This window comes from Falco biarmicus, chromosome 4 (assembly GCF_023638135.1).
Source record: "Falco biarmicus isolate bFalBia1 chromosome 4, bFalBia1.pri, whole genome shotgun sequence".
Lineage (NCBI taxonomy): Eukaryota > Metazoa > Chordata > Aves > Falconiformes > Falconidae > Falco > Falco biarmicus.
Genome location: NC_079291.1, coordinates 60,879,307 through 60,899,550, shown reverse-complemented (window position 1 = coordinate 60,899,550; position 20,244 = coordinate 60,879,307). Strand labels below are relative to the sequence as shown.

General features: G+C 47.8%; 1 protein-coding gene across 1 annotated transcript in view; it reads right to left on the bottom strand.

The window, feature by feature from the left end:
- Positions 1 to 20,244, bottom strand: part of PTH1R (parathyroid hormone 1 receptor) — a 121,859-nt gene that overhangs the window by 52,073 nt on the left and 49,542 nt on the right. Inside the window, exon 2 of the mRNA XM_056336788.1 lies at positions 6,954 to 7,059. Coding sequence (XP_056192763.1) covers positions 6,954 to 7,059 — 106 coding nt within the window. The remainder of the gene's footprint in view (positions 1 to 6,953; positions 7,060 to 20,244) is intronic.

Here is a 20,244-nt window from a genome sequence, read left to right as displayed (position 1 = left end):
CTCACTGATTGCATCTATACTAGTCAATACAACAGACCATAGCCCATTTTCAGGCCCTTCAGGTCCAGCATGGCTCATATCCATGATCTGAACTCCCCCTCATGCACGCCCCAGAACAGCATTGTCTGTGGTGCCATCTTGAAAGTTCCCCTGGTCCATACTGGTCCCCAGATGATGTGCACTTATGCACCCAGACCAAAACTGTACTGGGAGCATGCTAACACGGGACAGTTTGCATGTTTGCAAGACAGTATTTAAGCCAATGTTCTGTCCCTGCATCACTGAGTCACAAGGACTGAACACAGAAGTAAGGAGAAGAGAGAAAGGGCAGGAGAAGATACGAATTATTGATGTGGTTAGGGCAAGTCCTGAGTGCCTTGGATGCCTTTGTCTCCCTTAACATCTAAGGCACTTGAGGCTACTCTCAGCCGCTGAGGAGACCCTGGCGGGCTGGATGACCAGGAGATGATGCCTGAGCCTCTGGAGAGAAAAGCAGGAGCAGATCCTGGGCTTGGGTATAGGTCCTTCAGGGACAATGGAGCCGTAAACTTGGATGCAGAACCCACACAGCTTAGGTAAATATACACAGCTTCTCAGCTAAAAATAACCTGCTTCCCTAGCAAATAGGTTTATTTATTAAAAAAACAAGTCATTTTGAGGCAAGCTGCAACACCTAGGACTCTGAGAAAGGATTGCTGATGGCCTTTGTTAATAACAGGTTTGTATAAAAAAAAAACCCCTCCCTTCCCCCACAAAATGTCCCATCTGCTTTTCCAAACCAGGGAAAGACAGGCCTTTAATTCATGGATAAAAAAAATATATATTTTAAAAAAAAGTCAGGTCTGATGGCTTACAGCTGGGAATTTCACTTCATCCCCTTCCAGGTTTAACTTCCAGGTGGGCATCAGGCTGCCCACCATGGCTGAAATGTAATATTTGTGTATGTAGAAGAGAAATTTTAGGGTTTCCTGTTCTTTCCAAAAGGCTTTCATCTAAAGACTAAATTTAAAGAAAAAAAGGGGAAGAAAAAAAAAAAAAAAAAGAGAAAAGAAGAAAGGAAGCCAAATGCTTGTGGGGACAGGTTTCTGGGTTGGTAGCTTTTTTTTGTTTTAATATTATGAGTCTCCATCCCTCAGTACCTTAGCCAAAAGTGGTAGATGATGCACGTATCTTGAGACAGGGCCGTGTGGGAGCACACCGGACTGGCTCAGCCCTGTCTCCCCATGTCACCCCATGGATCAGAGTCCGCAGCAGGTCCTCAGGCTCCGAGAGATGCCTGGAAGGTGATCAGGGGACAGAGGACACTGTCTATGTGGTCTGTCCTAGGAGGGCTGGAGGAAGCTCACCCTACACTAGCTAGCATAAAAACTAAACCTTAACATTTTTAGAGGGAGAGAAGTGAATTTGTAGCTTTTATACATGAACAGCTGTTCATTGTTGCTGAAGAAAGTTCAGAGTTTTATCAATTTTTTTACCTTTCAGTTTGCTAGGGCTTTCCTTTGGACTATCAACCCTGCTAGCAATCACATACATAACAGCCATGCTTTCCCACTCTCCAGAAATGCTTGGCATGTCCATTGGTCACCATGATGCTCCTTAGTCCCCAGTTCAACTTCTGCAATGCAGCTTAGTCATATCTAATTAAAATTGCATCTGGTTTATTTCAACTGAACAAGAAATTGCTGAACCATGGTAGCAGATAACACATTTGAATACTCCACTTGACAGCTCATTGCCTGATCTTTCAGGGCATGGGGCAGGAATCAGATGAATGTTGAAACTAGAGGCAGGCAGTGAACATCCCTCCCAGCCTCTGGAAATCTCCTTGCAATAAACATCTCCTTCCAGTCTCTACAAGATGGGTGGACACCACTGCTCTCCATACTCCCATTAACTCTTTCCTTTTTTTCCACAACATGCAGTTCAGGTTTTAGGCCTCCTGTGCTGCTTTTTATGGCCACTTTCAGCAGCTGGAGCTACGTTAAGATCAGCCCTTTGGCACAAGGATGAAGCTAGCATTGGCCAGGCATGAGGGTGGAGGCTGGTTGGGAGAAAACCATTAATGCCTCACTGGTCACTGCTGCCTTTTGGCACCGCACCGGGAGGCACGTGGCATTTGCTGATAATCCTGTGGGCTGAAGAAAACTGTGGATTTAGTAAAACAAAACAGTAAAAAACAGCTAAGGGAAAAGGACAGTGCTAGGTGGAGCAGATGGGAGACCAAGGTCTTCCTGCTTCTAGAGGATGGTGGAGCATGAATCAAGGTACTTATCTCATCTGGGCTGGCTGCTTCCTGGGGAAGAGCTCATGAAGTCCAAGCACAGGCAGGATCGCACTTTCCACTCAAAAAGCCAGTTCTGATGCATGTCTCCATACCAAATCCAAGTCTGTGCCAGGAGAACGATGCACAGAAACCTGCTCCTCAAAATCTCATTTACCCTCTCGGGGGCAAGTAGTGGTGCTGGACTCACGGGTCCCTCCCACAATGTGTCTCCTTCACTTGTGTAAACCCATGTAGCCAGTTTTAGCCTGTGTTTGCAAGGAAATGTGTTAGGAGCAGGTAGCTGAAGGTGAGAGAAGAACAGCAGGTACCAGCCCAAAACCAAGGTTTGGTGCTGATCCAGGCTACCTCTCATCCCTTAGGCCCACTGATATCTCTGAAATTCGAAGTTTTCCCATGTTAAAATGTTGGTTGAATTAATATTAGAAGCTGGGGAAAAAGTAAGTTGCAGTGCTGAACTGTGGGAGAAAGGCATGAATGTGCTGTTGCACTAAACGGAGTGGGAATCTGCTAGTTTATACTGGGGAAAAAACTGGCCCGTGAAATGCACTCAGCAATGAGATGGGCAAAAAAGGAGGAGAACCCAGGTACCCATTGCACTGCAGGAAATTTCAAATCTGTTTTCCTCATTTCCAAACATTACCTGAGGCTTTAAAGTGAGAGAGGTGATGAGAGTTTTGAGTTTCAGTCAAGTGGGATTTGTCTAAAGATTTTCACCGGTTTCTGTCCACCTCTATTTGAGTCTTTGTAGCCTCACCTTGAATTCCAGGACAAAAGGAAATGTGGTTTGTGGCTTCTGCCTTGGCTGAAGAGTAAGGGGATGAGAATCCAAATCTTGGCTCTGCCACAGTCTCTCCTTTGAGAGCGGAGGTGAGGTGTTGAATACCCCTGTGCGTCAGCTCCCAAAAATGAGGACAGAAGCCCTACAAAATTTTGCTGCCAGCTTATGTGATATTTCTTTCTATCTAAAAAAATAATAATTAAAAAAATAAATCAAGGTGTCCCAAATTCCCTTACTGCTTCTGAAAACACACATCATTGACTATTATGGAGTAAATCACAGCGCTGGGCTGCAGTCACAGCCAGGCAGAGGCAGGATCTGAGCATCCCTCTGCCAGGTGGCATCTGGCAACTTCTGATGGACAGGGATAAGCATGGGTCAAGGGCGGTTACAGGACAGACTCTGACAGCACTAAATGGACACATACACCCCTTGGTGTGAAGCAGGGAGCAAGGAGAGAAGGCAACACTGATAAATCAGCTTGGGTTTTCAAAATCTCGGACGTTCAGCAGGTAATGCTCAATGTGGTACGGCTCACACCGACACCTTTCATTTCTGGCACTGCTCCTTGCCCTGTGATGGATCTCCTGTTTATGTGGCTGCATGATGAACCAGATCAGGAAGCTGATCCAGCTGAAAAACAAACCTCCTCCAAACAGGCCCTTTCTCAGGTCAACTGGTTGGCCATTGTCCCTGCCCATAACTGCATGCTAAAGGGAGTCTGAAATAACAAATGGGGTCATGCTTTTTGGCCATAAGAAAACCGGCCTCTGTGTACACACACAGGCCCTTAGCACCTCTGTCACCATAACCGATCTCTGTTCAGCCCTGGTTGCCTTAATCCACGCAGCCACAAGCTACGTAAGCTGTCTCATCAAGGATATAGGCTTATGCCGAAGTCACTCCTTCCCTTTGCCATAGAGGTGCCCTGTAGGACCAATTCAAGCCACAACGTGCAGTCAGGGTTCCAGGGGATTCCACCTCCTTGCCAGAGAGAAGAGACATGACTGCTGCCTCCTCACACCTTGCATCTGGTTGCCTCCAAGCTGGCAGAGGAACAGTGCTTCATTCAGCCTGGTTCAGGTCCAGGTATGAACACGAAGTGTCGATGAGGGCAGGTTTGCAGGAAGAGGTCCTCTGAAGGGTCCCTGGAGAAGCAGAGGCCACCTGCAAAAGTCACACCCCTATTTCTCATAGAAAGCCATGAGAGGGAAGTATCCCCGTGTGCCCACAGCAGCAGATGCACCTCTCCGAGTCCTCTTCTGACTCTATCCACAAGCTATGACATTGAACGTTGGGGGGTGCAGGACAAAACCCCAGAGCAGTGATGCGAAACCCAGACCTCAGGCTGCACAGCAGCCTTCACCTGTTGCAGAGCTTGTGTAAGCATCCAGTGCAAAGCAGCTCTGAAACATCCATGGGGTCAAAGGCCTCCTGTCCTATGACCTGTGGCTGAGTTTCCCTGGAGAGATGGGACTCAAGTCCAAAGCCACTCTTTGTGGACTTAGGCAGGGGTTTTTAAGCAGGAGCTTTCTCCTTTCCCAAACATCCTACACCACTGGGCTGTCTGCAGGGTTGTTCCCTGTTGGAGTTGCTCCATGCTGAAGGCTGCTACAATGGTCCCAGAAGAATCTCTACAAGCAGATCATGAGGTTGAACAGCTGAGCTCCAGCTCTTGCACCAGCGCTTTTGGTAGTTTCAGACACAGTGAAACAGAACTAATGGAAGGGATTTCCATCTCTTTTTTCACCTTTGACACGCTAGGCAGTAAAGCGTCATTTCTGGGAATTAATAACAGATTCCTTCAAGCAGAACTGAATGTAAATCTTCTCCCTCACCACAAAACACTATGTAAGAAAGGCTGAGGAAGTCTCATTCTTTGATGACTGTATGATGTGCTTTCATCATGATCTCCCCAAAACTCCTGCTTCATTGTGGGCTTGTCCTTTTTCCTTCTTTGGAGTAAGAAACCAAGCACAGATTTAAACATGCAAGGTAACTGGAAACAACATGCAAAGAGGAGGAAAAAAAAAGAAGAAAAAAAAGAAGAAAAACAGAGACACAACATGCAAAGCTCCTATTCTTTTCCATTGTAAAGGACAGAGGAAATACTCAGATCTCCCCTTCTCTCCTTGTCCAGCTCCATGAAGTGCTAGAGTGATTTCTGGGTGTCACAGAAAGGCTGCCGCTGGAGGTTCTTTCACAACTTTGTAATCTGTCCCAAGAAATGTCTTCTTACATCAGAATTCATTCTGTCTTTGGATTACTGGACCTCTTGCGGGTTAATTTGATCTAACTACCTACTGCTAATGATTGCCTTGAGTGTTTAAAGCCTTCAATATACTGCTGTGAGTATTGACATCAAGATGATTCCTCCTCTTGGCTGTACTATTTGGGACTGGAAAGAGATTTGCTGTAGAAGATGGGGCAGTGAGCCTGGTTTCTATTGCTGAGCACCTCAGAATAGCTTTTTCCAAAGCCAAAACTTGGGTCCATGAGATATCTAAACAAAGATATATTAAATTTCTTTGTTTCAGTCAATGGCAGAGCTAATACTGGCCTCAGTTGCAAAACCAGGTCTCAAAACAGGACAAAGGGCATGTCTGCAAAGCACAGAGATTTGATGCCTTTGCTCTACCAAACTGACCATGCTAGAAAGCCCATAGTCTGCCAGTCATGCCCATCTCCCCAGCCCCACCAACGCTGCTGTGGCAATGAAGGAGAGAGCAGAGTACTGAATGCTGACGGTCACAGAGTCAGAGAACAGGGTGTGAGAACAAGAGCAGCTGGTGGATCTCACCAGATCCCAAGGTAGGCAGGTGGTCCGTAGTACAACAGAAGGAAATGCCTTTGCACATATGTTTTTTAATGAGGTGTTAATTGGGCATTGGGTGAACAGGACAAAGAAGCAGCAGAGGATGTGGCTTGAGGTTTTGGCTGATGCAAAGCAGGAGGCCTGGAATAAAATGAAGGTTGGGCTTCTGTGACCCCTTGCTGTCATTTCCAACAGGAGAGGGACACCAGGTGGGCAGGCACCTCTGCTGCACAATCATGGCTGGCTTTGGGGACTTTTCCCTCTGCTGGTGATGTCTCCAGATATTCTCACAGTGCTGGCTGTGGGAAGAGAGATCTCCAGGATGGGATGGTGAAGGTGGGAAGCATTCTGGCTTGTCCCCTTCTCTCAGGCAGTAGAGGCAGATGGGACAGGATGCCCACCCAGAAGGAGTTGGGTGGGTGCAGGGTGCCTTAGCACACAGCCCCAGTACCAATAATTAACATATGTGAAATTGATGAAAGAAACCAATGTGAGATTATTACTTTGCTACCCACATGAGAGAGAGCTTTCTCCATCCTTATCCCTTCCAGCCTTACATCTGGAAGTGGTTTTGCAGCCCAAAATAGAAAGGAAGTGGAAGAAAGAGGCTTAGCTGAGCTTGGACCCATTTGAGGAGAATATAGGGAGTATGTTGGGATGTTGGAGGAAACAAAGCATCCTTCCAACAGCCCTTCTTTGTTTCCCACACCACTGGTGTCTTGCTGCAAAGGATCTTGTGAAAACTGATGATCGATGCTACCTCCCATGCATTGCCTGGGCTTTGGGAGTAGTGCTAAGGGCTGTAAGCCTATGACCATGACTCTTGCATCCTCCTGACCCCATGGCACCTGGAGTTCTGGAGCAGGAGAAGGAAGCTGTGACAAGTTTGCTTTCCAACACCTTGTACAGAACAATTTTCCCCATAGTCTAACCTGGAAAACCGATGTTGGACCTTCTTCAGCTGCCTGCCTCACATGCTCTGAGCTCTGCATATGGGGCTGAGGGGAAGATCTGGGGCTGAGCAGAGAGGGGCCCAGCCCCAGCCACGCAGTCTGGGTTGCTGTGGGAACACTCACCATGCACCTTGGGCACCTTGGCTTTCAGGTGTCGTTCGCACTTCGCCTTGGCTTTTAGCAGTAGGAAGATCTGCTCCTCTTTGGTGATGACATCATCAGCATCCACCTGCAGCGATGGGGAGACATGACGTTAAACCTCAGCACACAAAGAGCAGCAGGACACAAACTTCCTAGATCATGCAGGTGATCCGAATGCAAAACCTCCTTTGCATCAGCAGTTTCCTCCACCAGCCTTGCTCTGGGTATCTCAGTCTGCTCAGCAATTAGCAACCCAGGCAACACCTCTCACAAGGTGCTACATGGAATCACCTGCACACACAGCAAAGGAAGCGCACGCTGCAATTGCTCACATCATACATGTGCACGTACAGGCAGGTGGCAGTTCTGGGGTGGTGTGCCCCAGCTTGCAGGCTACCATCCAAGAGGAAAAAAATACTAGTAAACAATATTGTACCAAGGACTCCTTTTAAGAATTGCAACCTGCCATCAGTGCAGCGCTATTTCCATCTCTGCATGGAGGCCTTCAGCCACACAGTGCCAGGCTCTACAAACATCCTACCTAAACGCTAGAACTTGCGCGGAGGGGGCTGCCTTGGGCAGGGTTGGGAGCTGACAGCATCTGCTCCCCAAAGACTGAAAGCTCAGGGAGAACAGCCTGTGGACATCATCATGCTGCAAAGATTAGATTTCCTTTCCTGTAAGATGTCTAGAAGTCATGGGACAAGAAGGGGGACAGGGAGGGTGCTTTACCCAGAGCCTGTTTTACCCTCCTCTGTTTGCTGCTGTGTGGTGATGCTCAGCCCTCAAAGGCACTTGCTGGTCATAAAAAAAAAAAAAAAAAAAGGCAAAAAAAGCAAACTCTTGCTTCATGAAGCTGGTCTATTCCCACCAGGCATGGCTGGTCTCAGGAAACTGGGAGTACAACTGTGGTAAAGACTTCTACAAATGCTTTTGTTGCTATAGCATACAGGGCTTTGATCTAATGCAATATGGATGCTTCAATTTTTTGCTCTGCTTCTTGGGTACCTAGCTTGTGCATCCTGCCCAGACACCCAGCACCAGTCCCCATGTCTGGATAAAGTCTGAGAGTAAGAAGAACCTTCTCCCAGGTCAGTTTGGCAGGAATGGATGGAAATTTCACCATTCCCATCCCAGCTACACTGGAACGGTATCGCCTTTGTTCTTTCCCGGTTTTTCCCCTAGAAGAAGAGTATACTTAACCTTCTTCTACATTCATATTCTGCCCTGGGTTCGAGTGGGTGATGCAGACCGTACCCTGTAGGTGCTTGTGATTTACAGCATAGAAGGAGGTGAGGAAAGCTGGTGCACTATGTCCATCTACTGGCAAGCCTCCATTGCAGGACCTGACCTGCAGAGTCTGACTCCTCCTGTGAAACCTTTGAGGTCTGGGCCCATTCTTTCTATGGTGCCAGTCAGGGCAGAAGAATCTCTAGGCAATCAGGACTGGGGGGGGATCCTTATCCACAAGATCACCCCAAAACTGGTTCAAAGCACAAAAACCCCACATGTAACACCTTACAGGGCTCCTGGGTCAAGGGTGTTGTTAAGGCAGTAGCCTGAGAAAATTAAGTGATGTAGTAAGTTGGGATAAATCACTGCTCTTGTTTTCCTAACATTTGTCTGTCTTAATTAATCAGACTACAAATGCAACAAGAGCAGATGTTGCCTTTCTGGATTTGTACAGAACTTAGCACTCGCTCGTAGAAGTGTAACGTAAGCAAGAAAGGGCTGCAGTGCCATTTTATACAAGGAAATTATTTTTTTTAAAAAAAAAAAAACAACTCACATTGACTGTGCTGGTGTGACTGGCCACTGTAAATCTGTAACGCAAAACCTAAGGCAACATTCCACATCTCGATGGATGGAGCAGACCTAAGCCTCAGTGCATTGTACAGGGAGGCAAAGGAAAGAATGCAAAACCCTGTGCAGCCAGTCATGGTCTGCAGACAAGGAGACCTGTCAACAGGTTGTAGAACCTGCCCATGGAAGTGGCTGCTCATTTCAAGCCCTCTGAAGCACAGACTGAAGGGGGGTTATGACATTTCATTGCCCTCCCCAAAACTGCTATTCAGAATTAAGGTTCCTTCGCTCATTTTATGTTAAGTCATTTTGGAAAGCACGTAAGTTAAACCAGCTGAAAACCAATCAGTTCTTGAGCAGGACTTCCTACGAAGGACATAACGAGGGTTAATGAAATCCAGCTTAGAAGTGAAATCAAATTCAATTTCCCAGTGTGCTCCTATGGAAAAGAACAGTGGATGTTTGAGCAGCTGGTGCAGTAGTGGACACACAGATGGACAGCTAGATCTGATAAGGGGATTCTGAGTAAAACAGAAGTTAGTTTTTCATGTCCTTGGAAAAAATCCATGCTAAAAATCCTTCAGAAGTGGGAGCTGGCTTCAAAACCACGTTAACATTAATACAAAACAAAGCTATCCCTTTCCAGATGTTTGGCCTGTCCACATTTAAGGCAACATCCCACATTTCAACTCTTCAATTGGAAACATAAAACCTCTGGGTCAAGCCCTGCTGTCATTTCTATCTGCACAAACCCTGAGTGATTCCACCAAAGCTGGAGGAGTTAGTCTGGATTTATAGCATCCAGAGTAGAGTCTGACCTCAGGCATTTCACATGATTCATCCCTTGCACACTTCATCCTGAGGCTGCTTTGGCCATGCTCTGAGAGCAGGGCAGCCCCCAGCCAGAGGGATGTACGGTCCCCAGGCCAGGCACAGAAAATAAATTTTACTTCCCAGAAAGGGGGATAAGTCACTGAGCGCTGTGCCCAGAGCCAGGCAAAAATGCTGGGGCAGAGCTCTGAACTCAGCCCAGGTTTTCAGCTTTCCTGAGCCCTGCTTACCAGTCTTAAATATCCAAAACCTGCCAGACCCTTGCAAAAAATCCCACCCAAACAACACCCCATTCCCTCCCCTCCCTCAAAACTGGTTTAAACACCAAGAGATAACATTTAGGACATATCTTTCTGTGTTTCTCTTTGGTCAAGGAGCCTGAAACATGTATGTAAAAACAGGCATGAATAAGATTATTTTTTTCCCCCTCATTAAATCCTGTGACCTGCGGGAGATACTTATTTTCAAGAGGCTCACAGAAAAACTACACAGCCTGGCTACTCTGCTTCTTTGCTGAATAACTCACATTGAACACCTGAGTAAAACTGGGCTGATAGATGGTGCTCCTGAACTCATCTTCCCCTCCTGTCCCAACCTCACTTTCCATCCCTTGCCAAACCCCCATGCTGGGACATTCTGATGTCAGCCAGGCTGAGAACCCTTCAGGAACAGAGGATCAGACACTGACATGGCTCAGCCTCAGGTTCAAGGGACAGTAGGTAGGACAGGACAGACACCCACAGCTGGAAAATGTAGAGCAGCTTTGGACTTGTCCTTTCAATACCACTTTTTTTCCTGTGTACCTGACTTTCTTGCTCTGGATCTTCTGCTCTTAAGACAAGGTTGCCCTACTCATCTTCCAATCCTGGCTGTCAAAGGTTAAAAGAAATCCACAGGAACACCTTCTTTGCAACACAGATGCACTTATGATATTAGACATATTTGGATCTGACTTGGCAAAACTTTCTCTTTGACAAACAATCTCAACACCTGATCCAAAAATACTGTGGGACAGCCTTGCTAAAATCATTAGCAGTTGCATATGCCAACTTTTTTGAATCTGAATATCCCTAAGCAGTGAAATAAGTGGCTTCATTTTCCGAAGTGCTGAGGTACAGGCTGCAGAGTTTTATAGCAGGTGGGAACTCCTGCTAGTGAAGCAGCCACTGCTTTGGGGTGGGTTTGGACCCCTTGGGTTAGGGGAAAATGTGGCTGGAGATGCCGGTGTGAGAGGAGTCTGTAAGATACCAGGTGGCACAGAGAAAGGGGGCTAGTTAGGCACAATTTTGTAGAGTTTGAGACCTGGGACGAACAAGATGAAGGTCTAAAAGAAACAGGGCAATATATGTAAGCAAATCATGCTGGTGGATTCAAAATAGAATTGGACAAATTAATGAAGGACATACCCATCGGTAGCTGTTAAACACTATAGCCTGGATACAAATTCCTGATGCAGGAAGGTTTTACACTGCTGATGACCAAAAGCTAGAAGGTGATAACCATAAAAGCTGTATCTTTCTCTAAACATCCTAAACTGGCAGCTCCTGGGGATGCTCTGTTGGGATAGAAGATTGACTCAATAAGGCTATTTTCATATATATATATACAGACCCACAGAAACCTTGCGCCGTGCTGAGCACCCAGGGACATACAGGTACATTCAGGGTATGGCTCTGTTCAGCATGCTCAGCACAACCGACTCTGTATGCTCTCTCCACTTGCTGCTAGGACCATGAAAAAAGTAGATAAGAGGTGCTAGAAGCACATCATCCAAGTGAGCACCGTACCCACAGCTCACTAAAGTTTACATGCTCAACATTTTGCTCACTTTTTACCAAGAACCTCTGCTATAAGCCCACCCACCTGCAGCCCAACACCTCACATTCTACAGATGCTCATTAGCCAAGAGAGAGGAATAAACATCCTAAATACTTACCAACACCATACCTGCCTTGCTAACCAACCAGGGGCATCCAGGTTGAGATTTACCAAATCTCTGAGGTATTCACCCAGAGCTCCCCTTATACTCACTGAGCATTCAGATACACAGGTCAGCTGAAATTCATTCCATGCTCAAACCACCACTTAAAATAAATCAGATCAGCTGTGGGGTCCCCCCCACCTTTGGGCAGATGGTGACTGCAGTAATTGGTCATGTTAGCAGCACTGAGAAGATCTTAGAAGAGCTTTTGCTGGCATGAGCTCTGGGGGCAAAAGAAGCATCTAAGGGAAGCCAAAAATAGTGTTGCTGAACAGGTACATTTCCCACCGCCAACTATTCTAAAGTATGAGGTCATGGTGCCCCTGCAGAAGTTAATCACTCTAAAAGAGCTGACAGCAAATCCCTTTTCACGAGCCCTCCCTAACTTGCTTCAGCATAAATTCTTGCACTGAACGTACTTGGCATCACATTTTCAGGAGCTCCAGGGATGCAGGCAGGCTAGGCACTGCACAGGTAGGTGCAGGACAGCTTTGCCCTTCGCTCCTGCTGTTACAGACTGGGTGCAGCTGGAAGTGATGGGGGCTCCTCCTGGACCTCCCCAGTTTTGCAATCAAAACCCATCTGCTCCTCTTTCTCAATGTTTATCACCTCCCTGCTTCCCGGCACTGTTTATTGCCAGTTCCTTGTGGGGAAAAGATCTAGGAACTTTTTTTTTCCTTCCCTCTCCCTTCCTTGTTCAGAGAAAGCAGAACTGCAGGGCAAGCAGGGAAGGGTGAAATGACAATGCTATCCAGCGGCTGTTAAATCAGTTTTGGTTCAGCTTTTTTTTTTCCCCCTTTCCCTTGCCCCCAGAGAAGGCCATGGGGTAATTATGATAATGTTTTCTGGTATTTCCATTTCACTGGCTGATCTCCCAGCCACTAAAGTAAACCCCAAATCTCAACGGGGAGGTCATATTCATCCTTGTTTATGGGACTCATTTTCAGAAATAACACTATCCTTTTTGTGAAACTTCCCTGGCAGCAGCTCAAAAAATAGCTAAAGGCAAACAGATTCCTTGGTCGGGGTTGAGAGCATCACAGCCGCACGACAGGCCCAAGGCAAGGGGCTGCTGGTGATCACCGTCTTGGATGGCAGTAGACCAGGTGACTGCAGGTGTGAAGCAGAAAGGGGGTGCAGGCAGGAGCGGGGCGCAGGGAAAGAAGGGAAACATGAAACTGAAAGCATCAGTGCTGGTGATACAGAGGGAAGAGGGAGGTGGGTCCCAAGGGTATGGGAACAGGCTGGGACATAGGTGGAGGTGGCTGTCAGGTCCCACTCCAAAGCAGCCCTGCTGATTTTGGTCATCGTCTCTGGAAGGGTGACCATAGTGCTGTCTTTTGGGGAGGAGTGAACCTGATGGACTGGGGACACAGAGACCAACAGTCAGCTTTGGGGAGTGCGACAAAACTTTTCTAAGGTTTTCCTTTCGTGGTGCCTTAGGTAAGCTGGGGGAAGACTCTGAAACACCAAGGCAAGTGATATAAAGTCATATGCCAAGTCTATTTTTCTGCAATAGAGATCGCACTTGAGCTGACAGCATGAGCAGGAAGGAAACTGGAGCTTCATTCCAGCCTTGCTGATGGAGCAACCCTTCTGCTAAATTCTGTAAGGGTCAAGAGAGCTGTTAGAATTAGGACATAAATCTAACCAAGTCTCATCTGACATCAGACCGGCAGCTGCCGCAGGTGAACGCACCTCTGCTGACATCAGAGTATCAGGCTGGGCTGAAGACAACGCAGTACTGATGCCAGGCATGTGGGCAAGGGTGGCACAGTTAAATAATGTCACAGAGTAGGGATTCAGCTGCCTTTGGCAGCAGCTGATGTAGTTTTTGCCATGGGCTGAGCCAAAACTGGATCGCTCCGGAGATCGTGGCAATGGGGGATTGCTCAGAAGCAGGAAAAGGTGGTGGGGGGTGGAGGGGTGATTGGGAACATGAGGCATTGCATGAGGTTGGTCTGTACTGGGCTGGCAGCATGGGATGGTGTAGAACTGAGATCCTGAGCGGTGTTTTTTTATAAGTGTAATTGCTTCCCTTAGGATGAGAAAGGATGGATTCTCTCAATTATTTTGTGACAGGGTTTAGATACCTAGTTTGTCTTCTCTGTTTTCCTACGCTTCTGCAAGTGAGTGTTTGTATAAGCCCTGCATCTCCTGGCCACTGGGCTGTGCTGGTTTACTCAGGTCCAAATGAACCCTGGCAGCTATGGAAGGACCAGGGATTTGTACATGCTCTCCTGGACAAAATGTACCCTGCACAGTCTCTGCTGCCAGGCTGCAGCTCTACTGGTGATTCACCGTGCCCTGTGTCTGCCTGTATTTCACAGAAGAAATACAGGTGTGCTTGCGATTTGCTGGGTTTGGATGCAGGTGTTTGCAGTTACTCAGGGCACATGCTCCCCGGTGAGCAAAACTGCTTCTTGAGTTAGGAAGGAGATTGTGACCCCACCACTTGACTCTGGATGCTGGCACTGCAGGCAAAGTTATCCCTCACGCCCTAAAGCTGCTCTGGACTTGTGCTTGGACTGTGAGGGTCTGGCACTCCATATTTCGGTGACAGCTTACAGCATCTCCCTCGTGGAGAGCAAGCAGAGTAAATACAGATAAACAGTGTTTATTCTCTTCTAATTTGGGCAATGCTAGATTTGTCCACTGTCCAAATAATCTAATTCCCTTTCTTAATTTCCTGCTGCCTCCATGCTTCTTACCCTCTGCCTGCCTGCATGTTGTCAGTGCCTGGGCACAAAGCCATACAAACCCAGCAACAACAACAACAACAAAATCCATCGGGTCAGTTTGTTGCAAAGAGGGGCTAACTGGGGGGCAGAGCAGGGACTGGTGCTTCTTCTGCCCTGAGGGATTTAATTTAACTGAATAGGCATTATTTCCAACACTAGGGGGGGGGAAATGTGGTTTGAAACCTATTTCCTTTCAGGTTAATGCTGGAAAGATTCAAAAATAAATAAAGCCAAAGTGCCAGTTGGCCCAGCCAGAGATACAGTAGTGAAAGCAGCAGAGGCATGATCCACCACCAGCAGCTGATCGCAAAAGCTATGGAGCTGTGGTTTGCTCAGGACACTGGGGTGGCAAAGAGGATGGGGGGAGGAAGGTCATTTAATGGCAGGAGACCCTGGACTCAAGGACAGGCCAGGTCCAGGCACAAGAAAGATTTTAAGCCCCCTCTGCTGCTGGGGCTGCAGCTCGCACAGGCTGCTGCAGCGGGACTGATGCTCTTCCCCTCTGCCGGCTGCAGATGCTTCGCTCAGTTCACACAGCTGGGGGGTGTGCGTGTGCATATGTATGTCTCGGGGAGGGGGGGGGGGGGGCGGCAACTAAGCATCAGATTTACCCACCTGTCGTGGGACCAGACATGAGCCTGGCAAGAGCTCCTGTTCTTATCACTGAGCTCTGCTGTGCCCTGTGATGGACAAGCACCCATCTCTCTCTCGCCCCGCCATATGTTACCCGTGGTGATGTTGCAATGACGGCAGGAATTCAGATTCGAGAGCTCAGGCATGGGTGCTGAGCTGAGCTCTCTGCATTGCTGTCCTGCCATATGAAGCAATGCACGTCTGTCCCTCACCCCATCCCGCTGCCAGAGGATGGGAATCAACCTCACGAGAAGTCTTCCTCCTTTTAAAACTGAGCTTGTAAACACCAGGATGGGACAATCAAACGAATGGGAAGAGGAAACATCAGCATGGCAAAATACTGGGCAGGATTGGGAATGTCACCTCCTGTCACTGCTGCTTGGGGAACAGTACAGGCTGAGCTGGTCTCCTCGACACCCTTCCAAGCCCATTTGCTCAGACTTTGCCTTGGGGAAGCCTCATCCTTCAAGCAGCACAAGAAGAGTGGCAAAAAAATCCACCTGGTCAAAACATACCTTGCAGACTCATGGTAACTCATGCGGAAGGAAATTAACTGATTTGAACATGGATGTCCACTGAGTTTGTGACCACATGGCAAACAATTTCTTTGGGATGGAGTGATACCATGACAGCAACAGACAAGGGCCTTTACCACCCTTGTCACTTCCAAAGTCTTGTATGACTTGTATGGTTCTGCTTCCTTAGCCATCCTGGCATGCTGACGTCTCTTACTAAGCCATCTCATGATTTTACAGTCAGCACAGACCATTTATTGAGGAGAACTGACATTTATGGTGCGTTTTCCAGGAACTCTTTCCTCCTTCCCATGCTCCTACCACAGATGCAAGGAGGGTCATCCGAGTATAGACCCTGTGATCCTGAAATTGTTTAAGGAAAGTCTGTTCCAGTTATGTGATGATGTCACTTGGACAGAGCAACAGAAGGGATGTATTTTTCTGGATTATTTGTGGGAAAGTCTAACTCCTTCCCCTTTGTCTCCCCAATTCTCTTGCACCTCTCAAAACCAACTCCCTCTTTTTGTTTTCTCACTTTTTTCTCAAAGCTTCAGGCGCTGGTTTATTTTTTTTTTTAAGCCTTTCTAGGAATACCTTCCCTGGACGAGGAAGCTGGAGTTCAGTCTTTCACTCTAGTACTCAGAATTGTCCTCAAGCAAGACAGATGGCTGCAGTCAGCTGGGCCAAGGATGCAAACAGAGCTGTCCTCATCCTCCCACGGTGGAAAGCACCAACAAGTGCAGGAGAAAGATCTACACCAAATCATGAGACTAGAGCTCTAGGGAAAGAGTACTTTTTACTTTCATTTCTCATACCAGTAGCAAAAGTGCTGGGGTTTATAAAGCACAACACACCCTGTGGGAGTGTGCTTGGGAGGAGGATGCCAACAGCTTTTACTCAGCTCTCGGAACTTCCCAGAAACAGGATTCTTTCCATTTCACAACTACTGTGGCTTGTCTGAAATCAGGTCAATACCATTGATGCTGAAGAATGAAAGACTCCCAGCAGAGTGTCTAATTGAAAGCCATTTAGCACAACAATTGAAAGAAATGTCTATGAGTAAACACCTGCTACTAAGTAGTAAGAATTAATTACCTATTATTAAGTAGTAATACTAACAAAACACATTCTTGGTGACTCTGGTCCATGAGTACTAATAATTGGTGTGCCACTATCACACCTCAGCCGTGTTTAGATGCTCAAAATTAGACTAATCTATTCAAATATAGACTCAAAAATATTCATATATAGGAATAACAAATGTATATACCTGTGCAACCCCACACATACAAATGTCTTTGTTTTTCCTTTGAATTAAGCCAAAACAAGCTCTTCCCATACTGCCTGTGAAATAGTCATTAAAATGTTGACTATAACATCTTTAAATTCCCCCTGGGTGCAGCTGCAGAGGGAAAAATCTTATTCTTCCTGTTATTTGCCACAAAAGTGACAAGATTCCCAATTTTTCTGAGCAGTGCAGAGGTAAGAAAATCAGATAACCCAAGCAAACCACACTTTGTTTCCCCAGAAAGATGTGTGGACAGTCCCGGTGTCAGGCTGCTCTGGCTCTCCAGCCAAAAGGTGCGGCCACTCTCCTTTGCCAAGAGGGTGCCAGGATTCCTATTTCAGGATAAAGGTTTTGGATCCAGTGACTGATGGAAAGGTCTTGATAAGTCTGAGCTGCTCTGCATTTGTTTATGGTAGAGCAGTGTCCTTACTACCACCAGCTGCTGGGAACTGAGGCATGGAGTGATAAGGGCTGGTGACATCTCACCTAACAAAGCATCTAAAATGCAGCAAGGGACCTGAAGCTCTGGGCGTAGGGTGAGCAGCCCTCTAAGTGTTATGGGTTTACTAGCCCTGAGGCTGTCAGTCAGTCCCAGCTGGAAAAGATCCCAGCTCCCCAGCTTTGGACTTGCCATTGTTTTTTACCCCCTGAGATTTCAGTTCATTGGTGAGACTGAATTGGTTGTTCCAGAGACCTCTGAGGACTTCTCAAGAGGCAATTTTGTGAAGGCTGATGCTCAACTAAAGGGAAAGGCCCAGCTGGAGCTGCTTTTGTGTAGCATCATGCTTGGAATGCCTCAACTGGGGCATCACCCTTGGACCACTGAAAAACTCAAGTCAGACCTGAGAAGCATCTAGAAAGGAGGGAGGTTGGTCTGGACAAAAGAGGCAGAGTGATGGAGAGAGTGATGCTAGGCTGTAAAATGAAACGTATCATGCTCTTCTAGAGTCCACTGACTTAATGGACTAGATCTCCATCTAAAGGTACTACACTCAGGACATCCCCACTTCATCATCTGAATCCCCTTGTATCCCACCTGCCTTTGCAGTCATGGCATGTTCCTCATGGTTCTCCAGCCTAGAAGGGCCCGATATTGCCAGCCCAAAGCGAGACAAGATGTGGCAGTGACTCCATGTCCAGGCAGCCCATAAGGGCACTTACAGAGGTAGGGCCTGGACTCGAGCACGGGTGGGCTCAGGCAGCTCCGGACACCGACTGGCACATGCGATCCTGCAACAGCAGCTTCAGCTCCCTGGTTCAGGCACTCGCAGGGCAGAGCTGCTGCCCAGAGGCAAACCAGCCTCAGCTGGGAGGTCAGTGATCTCCTCTCACTAATGTGGCACTGAACGTTGGCTACCTACCTCCCTTTGCAAATCTAAGCTTGCTAGATAACTGCGCCTCCTATTGCTGGGAAGAAGTGAGTTTGAAAAGTTGAGTTTGAAAAGTGAGTGCAGGTGACAGCCTCTCTGCCTCAGTTTCCCCCCGGCACAGCAAACCTCAGATTTCCTTGCCTTATCAGGTTGGACTACCTCTTAACTTTTTTGTGCACGTATGGCTCGCCCGGAGAGGGAGTGACGAAGGAGAGGAAAAGACAGATTTCAGAGCAGACAGTACAACGAGCAGTAACAAGCTGCAGAAGCATTAAGCTCTTTTCTGTTGGTATCAGGGGGAGCCCTGCTTGCAATGGGAATGAGAAAACAGCTCCTGCAGCTGGAACTGCTGCTCCACAGCCTTCATGTTGGCAAATCATCAGCCTTTTTGCTTGACTGAATATCCAATACAACTGCTCCAGGCCATGCTGTGATTGATTTCTTTTTTGCCTTTTTTTTCTTTTCACATTTTTTTTCCCCCTCTCCTTCCAAAACATCAATTCTTCATCTTACAACAGGCTGCTGAGCCCTGATCAGGGATCAAGCACAAGATCACATCGTGGCCCCATGCAGCCCATGAATTTTCTGAGGGAGGCCAAGTCTTGGCACACTTTCCCTACCGCGGCTTGGAGACCTGGGACTCCACAAAGCCTTCAGGTCAGGCTAACCCGCTCCTTTCCAGAGCCCTGTGTGCATTTTGCTGTCTTGGTGCCAGACATCCAGAGGCATCCAGCCTCCAGACCCAGCAATTCCCCAGCCAGAGACACACACAGGTTTAAGAGACACAACACTGGGCTGGCTTGGTGCAGCCCTCTGTTCTTCCCTCCTGTCTGGGGAAGCAGTCAGCTGGAAGCTCGACTCATTCTTCCCATCGCTGATGTCCATAAAGGGGCTTGGTGGATGCTCCTGAGATGCTTCTACTGCAAATGGTCAGTCCCACACCGCTCAGCCTGCCGCCCCAGTACTAGGGTTTGGGCTTTACTCATGCCAGGTCACATCTGCTGGTGGGATGCTACCTCATACAGACCGCAGGGAGATGAGGAATTTCGGCCCTGTGCACGCTGTGCCAAGCCTGTGGGCCAGGCAGGTATGGGCTGGATGCAATCCCCCCCTCCGCACTGCGTGTGCCAGCAGCCACAGCGGAAAGCAGAGGAACCTCGGTGGCTCAGACAGCTCACAGCAAAGTGGCAATATCTGTTCCCTCTGGAGTGTGCCTCCACACATCCTCCTGTGTGGGACATGCTGAGCAGCAGGGATGGTAGCTGAGGGTCAGGTACCAGTGACTGATGGCAACAGCAAAGGCAGATGCCAGCGTGGGTTTGGTGAGGAAAATAATCCCTCAGTGGAGATAGCCACCACAGTGGGGATCAAGCTTCTGTGACTATGCTGTGCCCATAAATGTGTGTCAGTGGGATTCATATCATCTAAGTTCAGAGGTCAGTGCAGAGAAATAAACATTTCCAGAGCATGAGGCATCACCTCCTGAACTAGGTATCACCCAAATAATGCCTGCTTGTCTGCCACATGCTTATAGTGCCTCCGACAGCTCTTTCTGCATCACGGAGTCAAGATGCAGATAAGTTGGTTATCCAGCTGTGTCTGAGCATCTCTGCAGCTGCAGGAAGGATATTGGTTACAGGTGTTGGCCAGGGCAGAAAGTGTTCTTCCAGCCAAGCGGCAGACAATCACGCTTAGGAAAGATGCTGTGGGTCTGCATGGGTGAATCAAACCGTCCAGCATTGTTCTCCGGCCCTGAGGTGCATGGGGCAATCCACATCCTTGCTGCCAAACTTTTGCACCCTCTAAAAAGAGGATGGATGCTTCCTAACAGTCACACGGGAATGATGGCTGATGCACAACGACTGAGCTAGGGAGCAGGCTGGGCTTTTTCACCCTGGTGAAAAGCATCCAAGGAACCGTGCTTGGTACTTAATGTCAGAGATGATAGTCATGAACCCAGAGCCAGGGACCTTTCCAGTTTATATATAACTTAGAGTGGTCGACAGTGGGTCTCAGTCACTGTTTTTCCAGGGCTGAAATCAGAACTGGAGGGTCCAAAAGCAGGAACGTTTTGAGAGAGTCATGGCTAGGCTGGTTTGGTCTCTGTTGAA